This window comes from Telmatherina bonti (genome assembly GCF_933228915.1).
Source record: "Telmatherina bonti genome assembly, chromosome: 15".
NCBI lineage: Eukaryota > Metazoa > Chordata > Actinopteri > Atheriniformes > Telmatherinidae > Telmatherina > Telmatherina bonti.
In genome coordinates, this window is record NC_136613.1 from 13,484,385 (window position 1) to 13,500,635 (window position 16,251).

At 41.1% G+C, this 16,251-nt stretch overlaps 1 protein-coding gene across 1 annotated transcript in view; it reads left to right on the plus strand.

Annotated features, from left to right (window-relative positions):
* nalcn (sodium leak channel, non-selective) overlaps positions 1-16,251 on the plus strand; it is a gene marked incomplete at both ends in the record, with an annotated part of 71,307 nt that overhangs the window by 8,599 nt on the left and 46,457 nt on the right. The window contains one exon of the mRNA XM_079253831.1: positions 3,990-4,076. Coding sequence (XP_079109957.1) covers positions 3,990-4,076 — 87 coding nt within the window. The remainder of the gene's footprint in view (positions 1-3,989; positions 4,077-16,251) is intronic.

A 16,251-nucleotide genomic window follows, 5' to 3' on the forward strand; every position in this document is an offset into this window, starting at 1 on the left:
ATTTAATGTCACAGCAAGTCTGAGGTCACACATAAGAAGGAGGTAAGGAGGTTTTGTCTCTGTTGGAGTGGAAGGAGCTTGGAATTAAATTGGTTCTCTTTGGCAGTGGAAAGGAAGTATAGTTTGGCATCTGATCAGCATGCAAGAACACACTGAGGGGTTATTAATTTGGGATCCAGCATAAGAAGGTGGACAACATCGCCTGGAATACTTGGCTTTAAAGATTTAAATAAAAGTCATTGTTATAAAGGCTTTTGTTTACTTACACTGTAGTCTGATTCTTTGAAAAATACAGTAACTTTATGAAAATATGTTTATCGTTTCTTATGTCTTTCCCTCATTTTAATGTGTTCACCTTGTCTCGCTTATTATTTCATAAAATGGTTCAAATAAATCTGTTTGAACTATAGTCACAGATTTAAGTTGATTAATGTTTTATGTGCCAGTCCAACGCTCATTTAACCCCCCTAAAAACTTCAAGTGTCCAAAAGTCATTAATATCACTCCCAACCCCTCTTTAGGAAAAATAGGATCATCACATGAAATGACCTATCTATACAATGTTTTGTAATAACAAGTAGATCTGAGCCTAATTCAGTTGGAGTTGTTTCAATCATAGAGGCATTATCCAGGCAAAAAAAAAAAAAAAAAAAAAAAAAGTTTCATTGTTGAAGGTTGCATGCAAATACCAAAATGTCTGCCTATATCTAATATAGAAATAGGCATATTTTAAGGCTTTTAAAAGATGATCAGGTGGGATCTAAAACAATTGTGAAGTAAATTCTTGTCATTTTTGGTGGTTAAATGGATACATATGGTTTTATTTTCTTATTAAGCTTGCATGATGTAGTTTTCCTCTGGGGATGCGACTGGCCCATGATTACCTTTTCCTCACAGTAGATCGCTTTGTCTCTGCTGTTCAGTTGTGTTTAGATGTAAAAATAAATCTGGAAAAAAAAAAGAAAATAACTTTTCTGTAATTTTTTAGCATTGGATTTGGGGTTAAGATTTAAATAAATTGTTAAGATGGCGGAGAAGAAGCTTAAAAATCTTAAATCTGTGCTAAATGTCTCCAAATAAATGAATGAAAGCATATTATACATGTTAGGTTAAAACAGATGAACAGAAGTTTACTGTAAGACAAAAATATTGCAAATTCATTGCTCTGCCTGTGTTTTTACAGTTTGATCAAAGAAAAAAAAAAGCTGCTGTTTGCTTGTTTGGACTGGATTTGTCAAGATTCTTAATGGTCTTTTACGACATTTAACTCATGAAATTGCTGTGAAACAGCAAACACGTGTTAATTAATACCATTATTCCCTCTCAGTTATAGTCATAATGAATAAAACCTGGAAATTGTGAAACTTAAAGCTCTGTTGCTCCGATCTTGATGTAAACAGGCTCGTGCCACTGGCATGCTGCCATAGACCTTAAAAATAATTAGCCTTTTTTCTGTCATTATCAAAATAAACTGTAATCGCATCGTCACGCCCCAGTCTTTATCTTGGACGGGGAAAAACTAATTAGCTTTGGTGTAACACTTGACTGTCAATCACACAGGCTGAAACAATATAATCCTTTCTTCATCGTCTCTGGAGAGGAAGTGTGTGAGGGTTATCCCTGGGAGATACAACCCATGCCACACTTCCCAATCCTTGACTTTCCTTCCGATTATGGAGGCTCTTAATGGAGATTAGGTTTTAGCTAACAATGCTGATAAAATAAAAAAGGGTAAATAAATCTTTGTTTTGCACAATTTGGGTCTTCTTTGTACATTCTAATGAATTTTTTTTATTGTTTGTTTGTTTTTTGTGAATAGAGTCTTTGCCAGGTTATGCGTAAAGCAAGATGGAAGCAGCTAAGAATTATATGCAACATTCTTGGTAGGGGCTGATAAGTTGTGAGGTTGGTATTCAGGAAGGAGAAACAGTGAGGTTAAAAGATGTGCTGTCAAAAATATAAGAATATTTGAGGGACTTATGAGTGAAGGACTTATTAAGCCTAACTCTTTACTTTAAATTAGTAGTGGCATGTGATGGGAAGCTTAGAAAATACACACCCCTTAATTTTCACCTGTACGGTTGTGTTCTACAAAGTTATCCCAATCTTGAATATGAATAAATAAAAACATAATTTATATTAGCAACTGATTAACTGTAAATAAAGTGTGAATAGGTTCTTACTGACTTATCGTCAGACTATTCTGCTCATGCATCCAGTAGGCAGGCATTCATGGTTGCCAGATAATAAATAACATAAAAAAAAAAGCCTTCACAGTGCTTCTACACTGCCACAAAGCCGCCACATTGTTTTAATTGCCATTCTGTGGTAAAATAAGTTGAGTGACAAGGTTTTTCATCTTTCAGCAGCAATCCACTTACGCTTGAGATTCAGTTCAGCAACAGACATCTTGCACTTTACTGCATCAATGAAAGCAAAATGTCCTTCATTGCAAAACAAGACTTTGCTTCATCACAGCTTTTCTTTTCTCCAAAGAGTAGACTTTATATTTACACCATTAAGTTCTACTTTGGTGTCATTAATCCACAAAATATTTTCTAAAAGCTTTCTGGCTGTCCATGGTATTTAGAAAGCTGTAAACAGCAGTGTTTTCTTTGAGTAGCTGTTAGTTGTAGCTCTTCCACCGTATTTTGTTCAATGTTCTCTGAAGATTGACTCAATTATGATAAAAAAAGAAAAAAAAGAAAAAAAAAACATATGAGAGACCAGCAGTTGTTCCTGATTATGTACATACGCAGAACTTTCTAGCTATTCTTTATGTTGGTAGTATGAAACTGCCTGAAATGAATGTGTAATGTTAACTGTCTATGTATACACTACCAGTCAAAGGTTTGGACACACTTTCCTATTGGATTTAATAAAAAAAAACAAAACAAAAAAACAAGAGTAAGGGTGGGGAATTGAATAAAAAAAGATTAAATATCTGGATCTTTTATGCTTTACAATTTTAAAATTGATATTTTTGTTCAAGAATATTTTTTTCAACTAAATAAAAATGATCTATAATAATTTTTTTGTTATTTTTATTAATATTTCTTGGGCATTATAGCTGCACAATGTTGGTCTGGCGACTGTGCTGTTTTTTTTCCCAATTAAAAAAAATTACAAGCAAAAAAAGTTTTGTACTTTTTTTGTTTGTTTTTAGGCTCCACAAAAAACAGCAATATCAAAGAATTGTGAGAATTGCAATTTGAATCGAATTGGCACCCAAAGAATTGGAATCGAATCGAATCGAATCGAATCGAATCGAATCGAATCGGGATGAAAGCGTATCATCACAGCCCTAGAAAAGGCTTTTGACTGGCAGTGTATATTATTATCTTTTTATTCATTTTCATTCAGTGGCACCCAGTGCAACTGTACATAAACATACTTGCATACATCATAAGACAACAACAATACTTTTTACCAGTTATTCACAAGAACACAATCAGCATCTTTATTTAATCACCTCATACAATTCATACCATTACAGCATCCATTCTTTACCTGCCCGCAATTTTTTTTCCAACTTAATATTCATAAAAGGGCCCCATTTTCCCCCAATAATCCTCTTTGTTTCATCATGTATTTAAAAAATTGAAAGCTGTTTAAATAATTTGCTCCCACCTTTCGTAATATGGGGTAGCATTTTTGGTTTTCCATTGCAAATTTTTGCATAAATGGTTTGCAGAAGCAATGGATGTTAATGTTTTAACCAGCTGCCTGGTATATTAGAAAGTATCTGCTGTTTTTAATTCTAGTTTTAGATCCTCAGGCATGCATACTGTATTTAGTAGCTACTCTGTTGTCTGTGTGGGCATCAGTCTGTGTGTATGAGGCCTTAAGCTTTTTTTTGTGGCCATAGATTTTTCAAGGTGATGTAGCCAAAGGCCTGATATGTGTGTTTAGTCCAGTAATTTGAATGGTGTGTAGTCTGCTTTTGTGTGTGTGTGTTCTGCCACTTATGTGCTGCCCCTGTGCCACAGATGTTCCACGAAGACGCCGCTGGGGGATGGCAGCTTGTAGCTGTAGACGTCAACAAACCACATGGTCGAGCGCCTGCTTGCCTTCAGGTAAACACACCACATAATGGATATGCTGCTGATGCAGAGTGTTGCTTTCTGCATCCCAAAGGCGTAATTCTACTTCAGTTTACGAAAAATCAGACAATAAAAAAGCATTTGACACCATAGATACGCATAGTGACACCTCATCGTTTGCCCCTGTTCTAGGAATCTGCGTCACTGATAGGATTAAAAGATAGAAGCATCATATTGAATATGCAAACCTACATCAGTGACATGTATGTGATGGACACTGCTGTTACCTCTTGGTTGGTGTGATAGAAATTGCTGGGCTTTAAAGATAAACTAAAAGCAGCTGGCACGCTGTTGATAATGCTGCATAAAAGGGAGGGCCCTTGCTGGGAGAGACTGCCAATAGAGTTTGGGGGTACAAGAGGGAGGACAGCTGTCAACACACCCTCATGGAGTAAATGCTGTTTCAGAGCTACAAGGGGGCATGCACACACACACACAACAAATCAAGTGAAACATGCACAAGTAAAAATAAAGAAACTGAATAGAGAAGTAGGGTAGAAAAGACAGCAAATAGACAAAAAATGTAAAAAATGCAGTATTCCCGTGAAAGCCCCCACCCCCTCCCTCACAGAGCCTTGTCTTCAGTTAGAGTGAAAAAAATTTGGATGGAGGGATAACCAGAGGGATAAACACAGCTGACGTCCCTCAGAGCCCTGTGCTGCTTTACATGGAACAATCAAAGACTTCTTCATTTGCCTCCTGCACTCATTGCAAACAGCTATTATTGTCATTGTGCGCTAACGAGAAGATAATTTCTGCCAGATGACGGGCTAATAGAATGACAGAGAGCAGTATTAGGTCATGTTCAGACAAATGGTGGCTCTTGATAAAACAAAGGCAAAGCCACTATTTCCATTAGAGGCTGCATGAAGAAAGAGAACAGCGATCAAGCAAAGTCGATGACAAAACACCACGTCTATTAGGGGTGGGAAAAACAAATCAAAATATCTAAAATTGGGGTTTTTTGCTTCACAATTTTATTATTTTTTTTTTTTTTGTCTTGTCCAGCATTTAAGCAAGCAGACTGATGTTCTGGATGCTGTGTTCTGCTGAGCAAATTTATTTTGCCAAGGGGAACTTTTGTAGATGTAATGATCCCCTTGTATTTCTTGATTCTTATTTTATTTTTCAATTTGTTTTGGATAATAGCTTGTATTACAGAGTTTATGCTACTGGACCCGACCGGAAAGGACAGGAAAGGGGCAGAAAGAGAACAGAAAAGAGAACATAAAAAAAACAAAAAAAAAAAAACAAAAGAAAGAGATCAATGCATACATGTATATGCACATACATACCCACCTACATATATATGTATATACACTCGCACATACATTATATATATACATATATACATACATACATACATATACACATACATACACATGCATACACACACATGTACACATACATGCATACATAAAGATAGATATACATACATATACACATACATACACACACATATATATATATATATATATATATATATACATATATACACATATACATACTCACATACATACACATACATATACACATACACATACACACACATACACATACACTCACACATATGCATACATATATACATATCCATACACATACATACATACACATACACATACACATAAGTACACACACATACCCACCCACACACATAAATATATACACCCACACAAGCCAACTCTAGATTCGTGGAGAACAAAACCGTTGACAATCATGAAGACCAGAAACTAGCAAGTTAAGTCAAAAAGACAGAAAGAGAGGTACCTGCTGTTAGTGAATAAACTTGCTGGATGACTCAGTGACTGTGACACATGCAGAACATTCATGCAGAACATTCAGAGTGGAACGTGTTTAGAGAAGAGTGATCATGCCAATGTGACCCCGCCCGCCTACAGCTAGAGGAAGGCCAGGAGAACCCAGAGACCCGGGTAACCGACAGTCACCCCCAGGTACAGATCCCAACCCCCCCACTCCAGAGCCAGCCATGCATCTGCCCAGGAAGTGGCGAAGGAGGTGCCCAACCAGAGTCCCCCGCAGTCAGGGGGAACAGGCCCCAGCAGGCCCAGGCCGGCAAGGGCCGATCCCGCCGGGCACCGGCCACCTAGGGCAGACAGAGCGCAGGCCCCAGGGCCCCAAGAGCCCGTGAGCAGCCCCCCGCCCCCGCAGGCAGAGGGCACAGCCCACACCGACGGAGGACCAGGATCCCCAGACCGCCACCCAGCGGCAGCCAGGTCGCACCCCAGCACACCAGCTGCGCCCCCGGGTACAGGACACCACCCCCCCACCACCAAACCACACACACATATACATGCATACCCCGCCCCCCCCCCCCCCCAACACGCACTCCCCTCACACATATACATGCATACCCCCCCCCCCCCCCCCCCAAACACGCACTCCCCTCTCAACCCCCATCCACACAACCCTCTGCAATCCATGCACATCATCCATAACATATACAACCCCACCCCACCTCTACTCACTCACCCATACCAAGTCACACGAACCCCAATCGCCCCCGCCCCCACACACGCTCCCCCCCCCCCCCCCCCCCCCCCCCCACACACACACGCTCACACCCCGCCACCCCATCCCTCTACTTCTACCCAACCACACATGCCCCACCAAACACCCCTCCACCACCCATAGCCCCCCTCCAAACTTCACCCTCACTCACACATCCCATTCCGCATATACACCCCCCCCTACACACACACACACACACACACACATACCCTCACTCCTCCAACACAGGCACACCCCAATACAACCCACGCGCCAACATACCCCTCCACACACACATCTACTCATCCTCACACATCCCTATCCCCTACCCACCTATATCCCCAACCCTAATCCCCCCCCCAGCCATCCCACCATCCATCTGTAACCCCATACACCCACTCCCACACATCCTCACCTCACCCCTCCATCATGTCCCATGTGAGATACCTCAGAGGGGGCAGAGGACAGGATGGCCCCGATCAGGGCCCCCATAATTACCGCCCACCACTCCCAGCGTCCCCCCCACCACCCCACAGACGCAGCCGACCCAGCACCCCCCCAGGGCCGGCGACAACCCTCCTACAGCCAGGCCAGCCCAGACTTAGGCCTAATGGACGGCACTCTTCCCCCACCCGTACCCCCCCCCCCAGTAAAGCCCCGAGAGCAGGGGCATGAGAAGACCCTATCGTCCCTGCCTCCCCCCCGCTTATGACTGATTGTGAAGTATGTATTAGTTGCAATTAAAACTGAGGGAATTGCCACGCGGTGTTGGGAGAGGGACCACCTAAGCAGCCCCGCCCACCATACACCGCATGCTCTTCCCCCTAATCATGTGAGTCGTCAGTGTTTTGGTGTTTGGTGTCTAAGTGTAATTAAAACTGGGAGGTGAGCCGAGGCTGGGTGCAGCGATCAAGACCACCTTGATGGCCTTTCTCACCACCCAGCGCCACGTGCACACCTCCCAATACCCTGCCTGTGTGTGATGGGGAGCGGGGAGGAAGAGGGGTTGAGGGATTTAAGTCTGGAGGAAAGTGAGCTTTCCTCCAGAAGGTGAGCCGCCCGCAGCACTGGGCATGCCCCCTACTCCCAGGGCCCCCCAAGGACCAGGACAAGCCGGGGACAGCCATCCCCGTAACCAGAGCCTTCGGCGACTCTAACCAGAGAGTCATCACCGACCCAAGAGGGGACCAACTCACCACATGCAGAAGGGGGGCACGAGGACAAAGAGGAGGCGGGGCGGCAGAAGGGGAATCCCAGACCGATTGTCCACCGCCCCCTCACTCACAGAGGACACCCCCACCTGGGGACATGAAGTCCCCACCTTGTCCACACATCGGCACTTCACACTGTCTCAGCACAAACCTACAGCCACACACACACACACTTCCGGACACATTCAGGTCCACCCAGCCACCCGTTCAGCCCACCCTTAAAACCATCCTCCTGACCCCCACGTCACATCCAAATCTCCCCCACTCCCATCCATCATATCTACACTTATCCACCAACCTACCACACACATGCACCACCCACTCCCCCATACATACACCCCTGCCCCCCCCCACACACACACAGACAGCACGCCCCCCCTCCCCCCTCCTCCCCCCCCATACACACACCCGTATACATGCACCACCGCCACTCCCCACATACACGCATCACCCCACTCCCCTACACACACGGCACTACCCCCCCCACAGACACCACGACACCCCCCCCACACACGCATCATCACACTTCCCCACCCACACACATCCACATACCTATGTACCGCCACCAGTCCTCAACGCACACCCCCTACACACATCCCTCCATACACACTCACATCCCATCCACACTATCAAACACCCCCCACTCAACAAGTCCCAGGGTCGCAACCAGGCACCAGAGCACGTACCCGCCCGCCGCCGCAGCGGCAGGTCCAGGTCAGCCCAGCCCCCCCCCGGCACAAGCCGACCCCCCACCCCCAAGAGACAGGGGACAACCCCGGGCACCGGAGCCCGGGACCCCGCCCAGCCCACCCCACGGCGGCACAGGCGCCCGTTACGGAGTCACGCCCGCCAACCCATCCCCCGCCAGTGACCTCGCCCCGCCGCTGCGCGGCAACTCCAGCCGCTGGCCCATCCAGGTCCACAGTAGGGCTAGAAACCTAGCCACTCCAGCAATGGAGCAGTCAAAATCCCCCCCCCAGGAGCCCACCACAGACCCACAGCCCCCAGAGAACCCCAACCGGCCACCAACCCCGAGCGCAATAAGGTCACATTCTCCCCCCATACTAAGTGATGGAGCTGATCACAGGGGACCAGAGGGAATAAAGTTCAGCTGACTGATCTCTTGAGGAGGCAGACATCATCTCGACACTGATGTGATCTAATAAGAGATTTCTGAACTGCTGGATACACAGACTTTGTTTGCTTTTCCAGTTTAGAAGGATAGTTTTCTTTGCGATACATAAACTGGTGAGGATTAAGTTTGCAGAATTAAATTCTATGTTAATTTCACCCAAGTAACCCAGTAGGCCCAGTTTGGGGTTTGTAGGGATGTTACATTTGAAGCAATTTGACAGATCTTTACATACCTGAAACCAGAATTCCTGGACAGGTGGGCAAGACCACAAAGCATGGTAGTAGCTGTCAATTGTGTTGCCAGTGCAGTGTGGACAGATGTTTGATTGTGACAGACCCATCCTGAACATCCTGTGTCCTGTATAATGAGTTCTATGCAGAATTTTAAATTGTATTAGTTGCATGTTTGAATTCTTAGTCATTGTAAATGTATTTGAACAGATTTGTGACCATTCATTTTGGTCAAAGTTACTGGATAAGTCTGCTTCCCATTTAGAAGTTGGGAGACATATGGAATCGTCTAGCTTTGATAGTAATCTATATATTTTGGATAACAGTTTCGGGGCATTGAGATTTAAGAATTCTGCAGCCCTGATAGGTAGCTGCAAGTTTAATTGATCAGGGGTGTATTTCTTACCTATAATAGATTTAAGTTGGTGGTATTCTAAGAATTTTGTGCTGCTGATTTCATATCGTGAAGTAATTGTATCAAAAGGGAGAAAGTTCCCATTTTCTATTAAATGTTCTAACTGTTTTATTCCTTTATTCTTCCACTGAGGGAAGTTTATCATTTTCCGGTTTTGCTGGATGTCGGGATTGTTCCAAATAGGTGTAAGTTTGCATGGAATAAGCAAGGATTTGGTTAGTTTAAGAAATTCCCACCAGGCCATTAGTGAGGAGCTGATATTAATGCTTTTAAAGCATTTTTGGCGTTTGACAGCTGTGCTGATAAATGGCAGGTCTGAAATTGCCATATCCTCACACATAGCTTCTTCTATATTAAGCCATGGTTCATCTAGATAGCTAGGTTTAAGCCATTTAGAGATGTATTGTAGTCTATTGCTTATAAAGTAATTTTGGAAATTAGGCAAGTCTAAGCCACCGCTATCTTTAGTCTTCTGGAGTGTTTTTAGACTAATCCGTGGTGGTTTGTCTTTCCAGAGAAATCTAGTAACATTAGAGTCCAGTGATTTAAACCAGGTGGAGGGAGGTTTAATGGGGATCATTGAAAACAGATAATTGATTTTAGGTAGAATCATCATTTTTATAGTTGCAACTCTTCCCATTAGTGATATGGGTAAAGATTTCCACCGTGTGAGATCGTCCTCAATTGTTTTTAGTAGAGGGACATAATTTAGCTTCACAATTTTAAAATGGAATTTTTTTTTCAAATAAATAAAATTAATCCACTTTAAAATTTTTGTCATTTTTATTGTTTTTTATTGATGTTTTTACTTGTCTTCTTGGGCATTAGCAGATGCTTTTGCTATTAGCGTTAGCAGCAGACTGATGGTCTGGCTGCTGTGTTGCTTTTCCTGATTGAAAATAAGGAAAATGACGAGCACAAACAGTTTTCTAAATTTTTTTCTTTTTAATCTACAAAAATCAGCAATATCGAAGAATCGTGAGTATTGCAATTTAAATTGAATCGACACCCAAAAAATCAGAATCAAATCGAATGGGGACAAAAGCATATCGTTACAGCCCTAACGTCTATTATATTTGGATTTGTCAGAAGTGGAATGCAAGCAATAGTCTGACATATGGGTTGTCTAAACTCTGGAAATCTGCTATATAAATTATCGAGAAAGGAATTGCAAAAACTAAAAAAAGAAGAAAAGTGAGTGGATGAAGAATCTGGCTATGAACTTTGATCAGTTAGATAAAGTGCTGCTTTTGGATCCAACCAGTGAAGAGGAGCAACTGATTGTCACCACACTGATGAGGCCAATTTATGCTCCCTTACGTACGTAAAAAGGGACATCCATTTCATATTATTTCATTTAGTTAAAAACAGACTATTAAGACTATGATTTTAGTTTGAAACTCAAAATGACTTAAACGGGGCTTTAGTACAGACTTAATGACTCGAGCTGTGGTGAATTCCATGTTTTTATGACCAAACAAAACTGCATGGAGAACATGTGTTATTGTGTGCAACATGACAAAGAACATTTCCTTATATGAGCTACATGGAGATGCTGTGTGTTTAACTAAACATACATGAATTCATTTCAAACGCCAAAAATCTCCCTTACCTTTAGCATAGTTTCCATTGAGAAATTCTGGTCCATAATTTGTGGTCTGCTGATAATATTGTGGTAAAAAAAGATTGAGTTTTTTGAGGCTAAAGCCCTGAAAATTGTCAGAGGTTGAATTTTTGTTTCTAAGTGATTTAGTTTTGGTGCGACAGTCTTCTACCTTTTGTTATTTTTCTGCCTGCTTCAACATGTCAAGTGTCGGGCTTGTGGCAAAATAATCATCAAAAGCTCTAAAATGCGAACAGTGCTCAGCGACTTTGACAGGAATCAGACAGTTTTGAATTTCAGAAGTCAATCATTGTTTTCCATTGTCACAAAGTGACAGCATTTTATGGCATGTCAAGCCATCAAACTGCTCTGAATGTGCTTTGATTTTCTTCATGTTGTCAAGAAACTTCAGGATGAAAACTATTGAAACCAGTTGCTCCTCTGATAGAGCTTATGCAAAATTCTGAAAAATGTTGACTTAATTGATTTTTTAAAATCATAATTAAATAGGTTAAAATAAACCCAAGTGACAGTTTTATGCACTGTGTCCTTTATTTTTGCATTTCGGATTCTACATTTTTGTTGCAACAAAATAAATTTCATGAATGAACATATTTAAAAGGCAGTCTTAACAACAGGAATGTCAAGTAATCAACTATGGTGTTACCATGCAATGTGATTAGCATCCAGTTATAACAATCAGTGTCCCAAAACATTAGTCAAATCAAAGTAAAATGACTTTTAAAAGTTAAAGCCTTAGTAATGTTTGACGGCAGTACATATATTTGGGCCTGTGCATTATATTTTTTTTGCACACAGGACATACCTGTTACATACATCCATACATGCAATTTCTCTAAGGAAATAATAAGTGGCAATTTAAAAAAAAAAAAAAAAAAAAAAAAAAAAGAGTTTTATAATAGATTATATGTAAGAATAATTCATTAATGCCAGCCATCATTTTGAGCTCCTTCTCTACAGTCTTGCCAAACACCTCATTGGCTCGCTGGTTCCTCAGTGTCAGAAGGGAGCTGTGCTAGTTGAGTGGACAGGTACAGTGGAGATCCAGCCTGCAAGGCCACCTGTGTGTTCTAGGCAAGTGAGGTGTGCGCTTCTGTTCTGCTCTGCCTGGCTCCAGAGTAATTGGCCATCAAATGATTAAAATGTTTTAGGGTTGGCAGTGGGGAGCTTTCTGCAGACAGGTGGCTTGTGTGTGTCTTTCCTTAGCTCAACCATCCGTAGTGGTCACACTGTTTTTTTTTTTTTTTCTTCACCTGTAACTTTCCGTTCGGGCTTCTGTGTTTCTGAGCGTTGAGCCTGTTGATATGGCTGCTGATGGCTGTCTGTTTGTGCATAAGCCTGTGTGTTAGTCTTCGTCTGTCTGTGTCCAACCGGCTGCAGCAGTTGGAGATAACACATAATTGATTAACCACCTGCTCATTTTGGAGACAGAGAGGAAATGGCAGCTTCCTCTCCTGAGGGGCTACAAACCAAAATAGCCCTCAAAGCAGGGAGCATGTCCACTTTCCTTTTCCCCCTCTGGCAGTTGTGTTTTTTTTTTATGCCTTTATTAATCTTCATTAATCTTTATTATTGTTGTGCTGAATTATGCACTTCTACCTGAGCAACTGTGACCAGTACTCAGTGAATTTTTATTGTTTGGAAGGTCTGAGAACAAACTTTTCTTGTGTGCTGGCACAGTGGCAATTTCTTCTCATGAGTTTTATCTGCAAACTGAAAATGTACAAAATATGTATCTGGTCAGCATTTAGGATTCAGCAAAGCTTCACGTTTTCCACAGTTTCTCACATTTAAGCCAATGACCCAGCTTCAGCTTCATAGGTAGATAATATATGTGCTATTCCTGCTCTTAATAACAGAAAGAATTAGCATATTGCCCCAAATGTCAGACTATTCCACTAAAGCTGATATTGCATTATTAATGGTCATGTGAATTAATCAGAAATAAAGATCAGGATGTATATTTGCATATGCTCTTTAGCATGACATATATTTTCATTGAATAAAAATGTAATCTGGCTTCGAGTTTAGATTTAAATTTTTTGTTCCGAACTCATTAATGCTTCATGTGAATTTAAAATACAGACCTGTTCATGCAGGTTTTCACTCCAAACATTACATTAATGTCAGCATCTTAATATCCCAGTTTACATTTTTTATGTTGACCATGCTTCAGTGGTTTACGGACTTCCTGTATTTTTCCTGGGTTTCACAGTTTTGCTGTCACGGAGGAAGTACAGTGAGGATTAGTGAAGGTTAATGAAGTGTCCTGTTTCATTCCCCGCAGATCTGGTCAACTAATTAACCCCCAATGCTCTGCCATGCCATAATTACACCGCAGATTGGTGCTGTAGCCGCTATAAACAATATAAGTAACACCCACTCTGGATGCGTCCCACTGGAAATAAATATGCATCAGACAAAACGATGGCCAGCTACAAAATTTCAGTTCGGAATAACCAAAACAGCCTGTGAGTCATTCAGCGTTGTCTCTTTTGTCGATGAGCAGCAGATGTTGCTCATTGCACTTATCTTCATCCTCTGTCTACAGTGCTCCAGTAAATACAGAGTGATGGATAACCCAGTATCTCACTGGGGGACACTGAGGTCTAGTGAATGGAACACCATTTTTTTTTTTTTTTTTTTTTTTACCTCTTCCTCGCAAGCCAGAGGTTATTGATTCACTGAAACCTTCCTTTTCCACTTAACGCTGATCTTTACCCTCTGGATCGCTATCATTTTAAGCTCGCACACATTCACGCAGACTGTCAAGGTTAAGGTCACTTTGTATCTTCGGTGTTCGGGGAGAATTAGGCCACTGGAAAACAGAAATTTCTTAGGAGAAGAGCTATAGGAAAAATGTTTTTACAGAATGTAAAAAACTACAAAAAAAAATGTATTCAATGGGAATGAAAATAACATGCATGAAGATTTGGCTATCCAAAAGAGCCTGCACAGAAAGAAGAAAATGATGGAATCTGATAGTTTATTTAGGCTACACTGCAGACACCAGACGTATAGATTTGAGATTCAAATGGAATAAAAGGTAATATATAACTTTAGAATGAATCAGACAGGATATGAAGGCACAGGTGACAAAGCACAGGAAATATTCTTATTAAGAGTAGGAGTGTGCAGACAGGCTAACCATTTGGGGGGGATTAAGATCCATTTTAAAGCCAAAGGCATGAGTCACTCTACTCTGGTCAAGGCTGTAATAAGTCCAGGAGTTCCTACTTTATTTGATTTCAAGTCCAGCAAGATTTTTTATACTTCTTCAGCAGCATGCTTTAGATTAAAATGCCTTACTGTGAACATTGTAGTTTAATTTAATAAAAAAATCTGATCTCTCATACTTATTGTTGTTCTATGTATTTCCATTCAAAGATACAGAGAAAAGAAAAGTATAATACAATGTAAAACATGAAAAACTAACTGATTATTAACACTGATTTATTTGTGATCAATAAATGCTTGTGCGGAGTGCAATGAGATAACTCAAGCGAAACATTCTGTAATCCTACTCAGTTTCTTTTTAATCTTAGTAAACAAGAGAGCGAAAAACTGTCACAGGAAAAAGTGCCAGAACATGGCCCAGTCTGTTGGTGACAATTCCTGTGTGAGCACTGCTATATGGCGCCAGCTATGTGCACATGTGCCACACTCATCTCGTGTACCAGCAGAAAGAGCATTTGCACTTCTTGGCAGTCTGCACAAACAGACAGAGCATGAGGAAACAGTCAGTCTGCTTCCATGGCTTGTGACAGTTCCACTGGAGAATTTCCAGGTATGCTGCATATTATCCCCAGCATACTGATTCTGAGGATCAATCTGCTTATTTGCAACAGAACATGTTGGGACATCTCTGACAAACACAACTCCAAGTTGTTTAATCTTTTTATGAGACTGTAGTTAATGTCACACTGACAAGCACCTTTAGCAAGGGAGAGCCTGCTTTTCCCTTTAAATTGACCCCACATGTATTTAGGGATGGGAAATCAAATAAAAAAAAAAAAAAAATGGAATACAGGGATGTTTTGTTTCACAATTTTAAAATCGATTTTTTTTTTTGGTTGTCAAAAAGTCTATTTTTTTCAAATAAATCTAAAGAATCCATAACATTTTTTTTTTTGTCATTTTTATTGTTTTTATAGATCTTATTTTTCTTCTGCATTATAGCAGCAGAATGATGGTCTGGCTACTGTGTTGTTTTTAGAAATCAAGTAAAATGACAAGCAAAAAAAAAAAAAAAAAAATTGGAAAATTTTTTAAATTTGTTTTTAGTCAAAAAGAAAAATCAGCAATGGCTGCACGGTGGCATGGTGGTTAGCACTCTGGCCTGCTACCCTAAACTGGATTAGGTGGTTTGGAAAATGAATGAATGAATGAAAAATCAGCTATATCGAAGAATCATGAGACTCGCAATTTAAATCAAATCGGCACCCAAAAAATCGGAATTGAATCGGGATGAAAGCATATTGTCACAGCCCTACATTTATTGGTAATTTTAAGAAAATATTTAGAAGGTTCAATTAAAAAATAAATAACGTGGTGTTTGTTTCTTTTCATTATTGAAGCCTATCTACACCCTGAGTGTGTTATGCCCATTTCCCTTACCACTTGAAGTATTGTCCACAACACTGTTTGCATTCCCAACTTTCTGCCTTTACAGTCTGTTGCAGTCATGAAATTAAAGCAGACAGTATGCTATATTTTTAACCTGTTCTGTCATTCAGCTAGCTTTTCCTATTAGACAGAATAATTATTATTCCCTGGATAAATGTCAAAGCGGCAACTTAATGTGCGGCTTCTGCTTTGCCATACTTGACTTCAGCATGAGCATATGTGTGTGCATCTTTGTGCCTGCGCACAGTGAGCACCTGGTATTTCAAAGAATCAGCCAGAGGCAACACAAATAAATAGCATCCATCAAGGAAGTGAGAAAGGATTTCAGAGGCATATAAGCTGAGAAACATCAAACTGCAGGGGAGAAGCATCTTGTCCCGCATGGGATATGCCCAAATT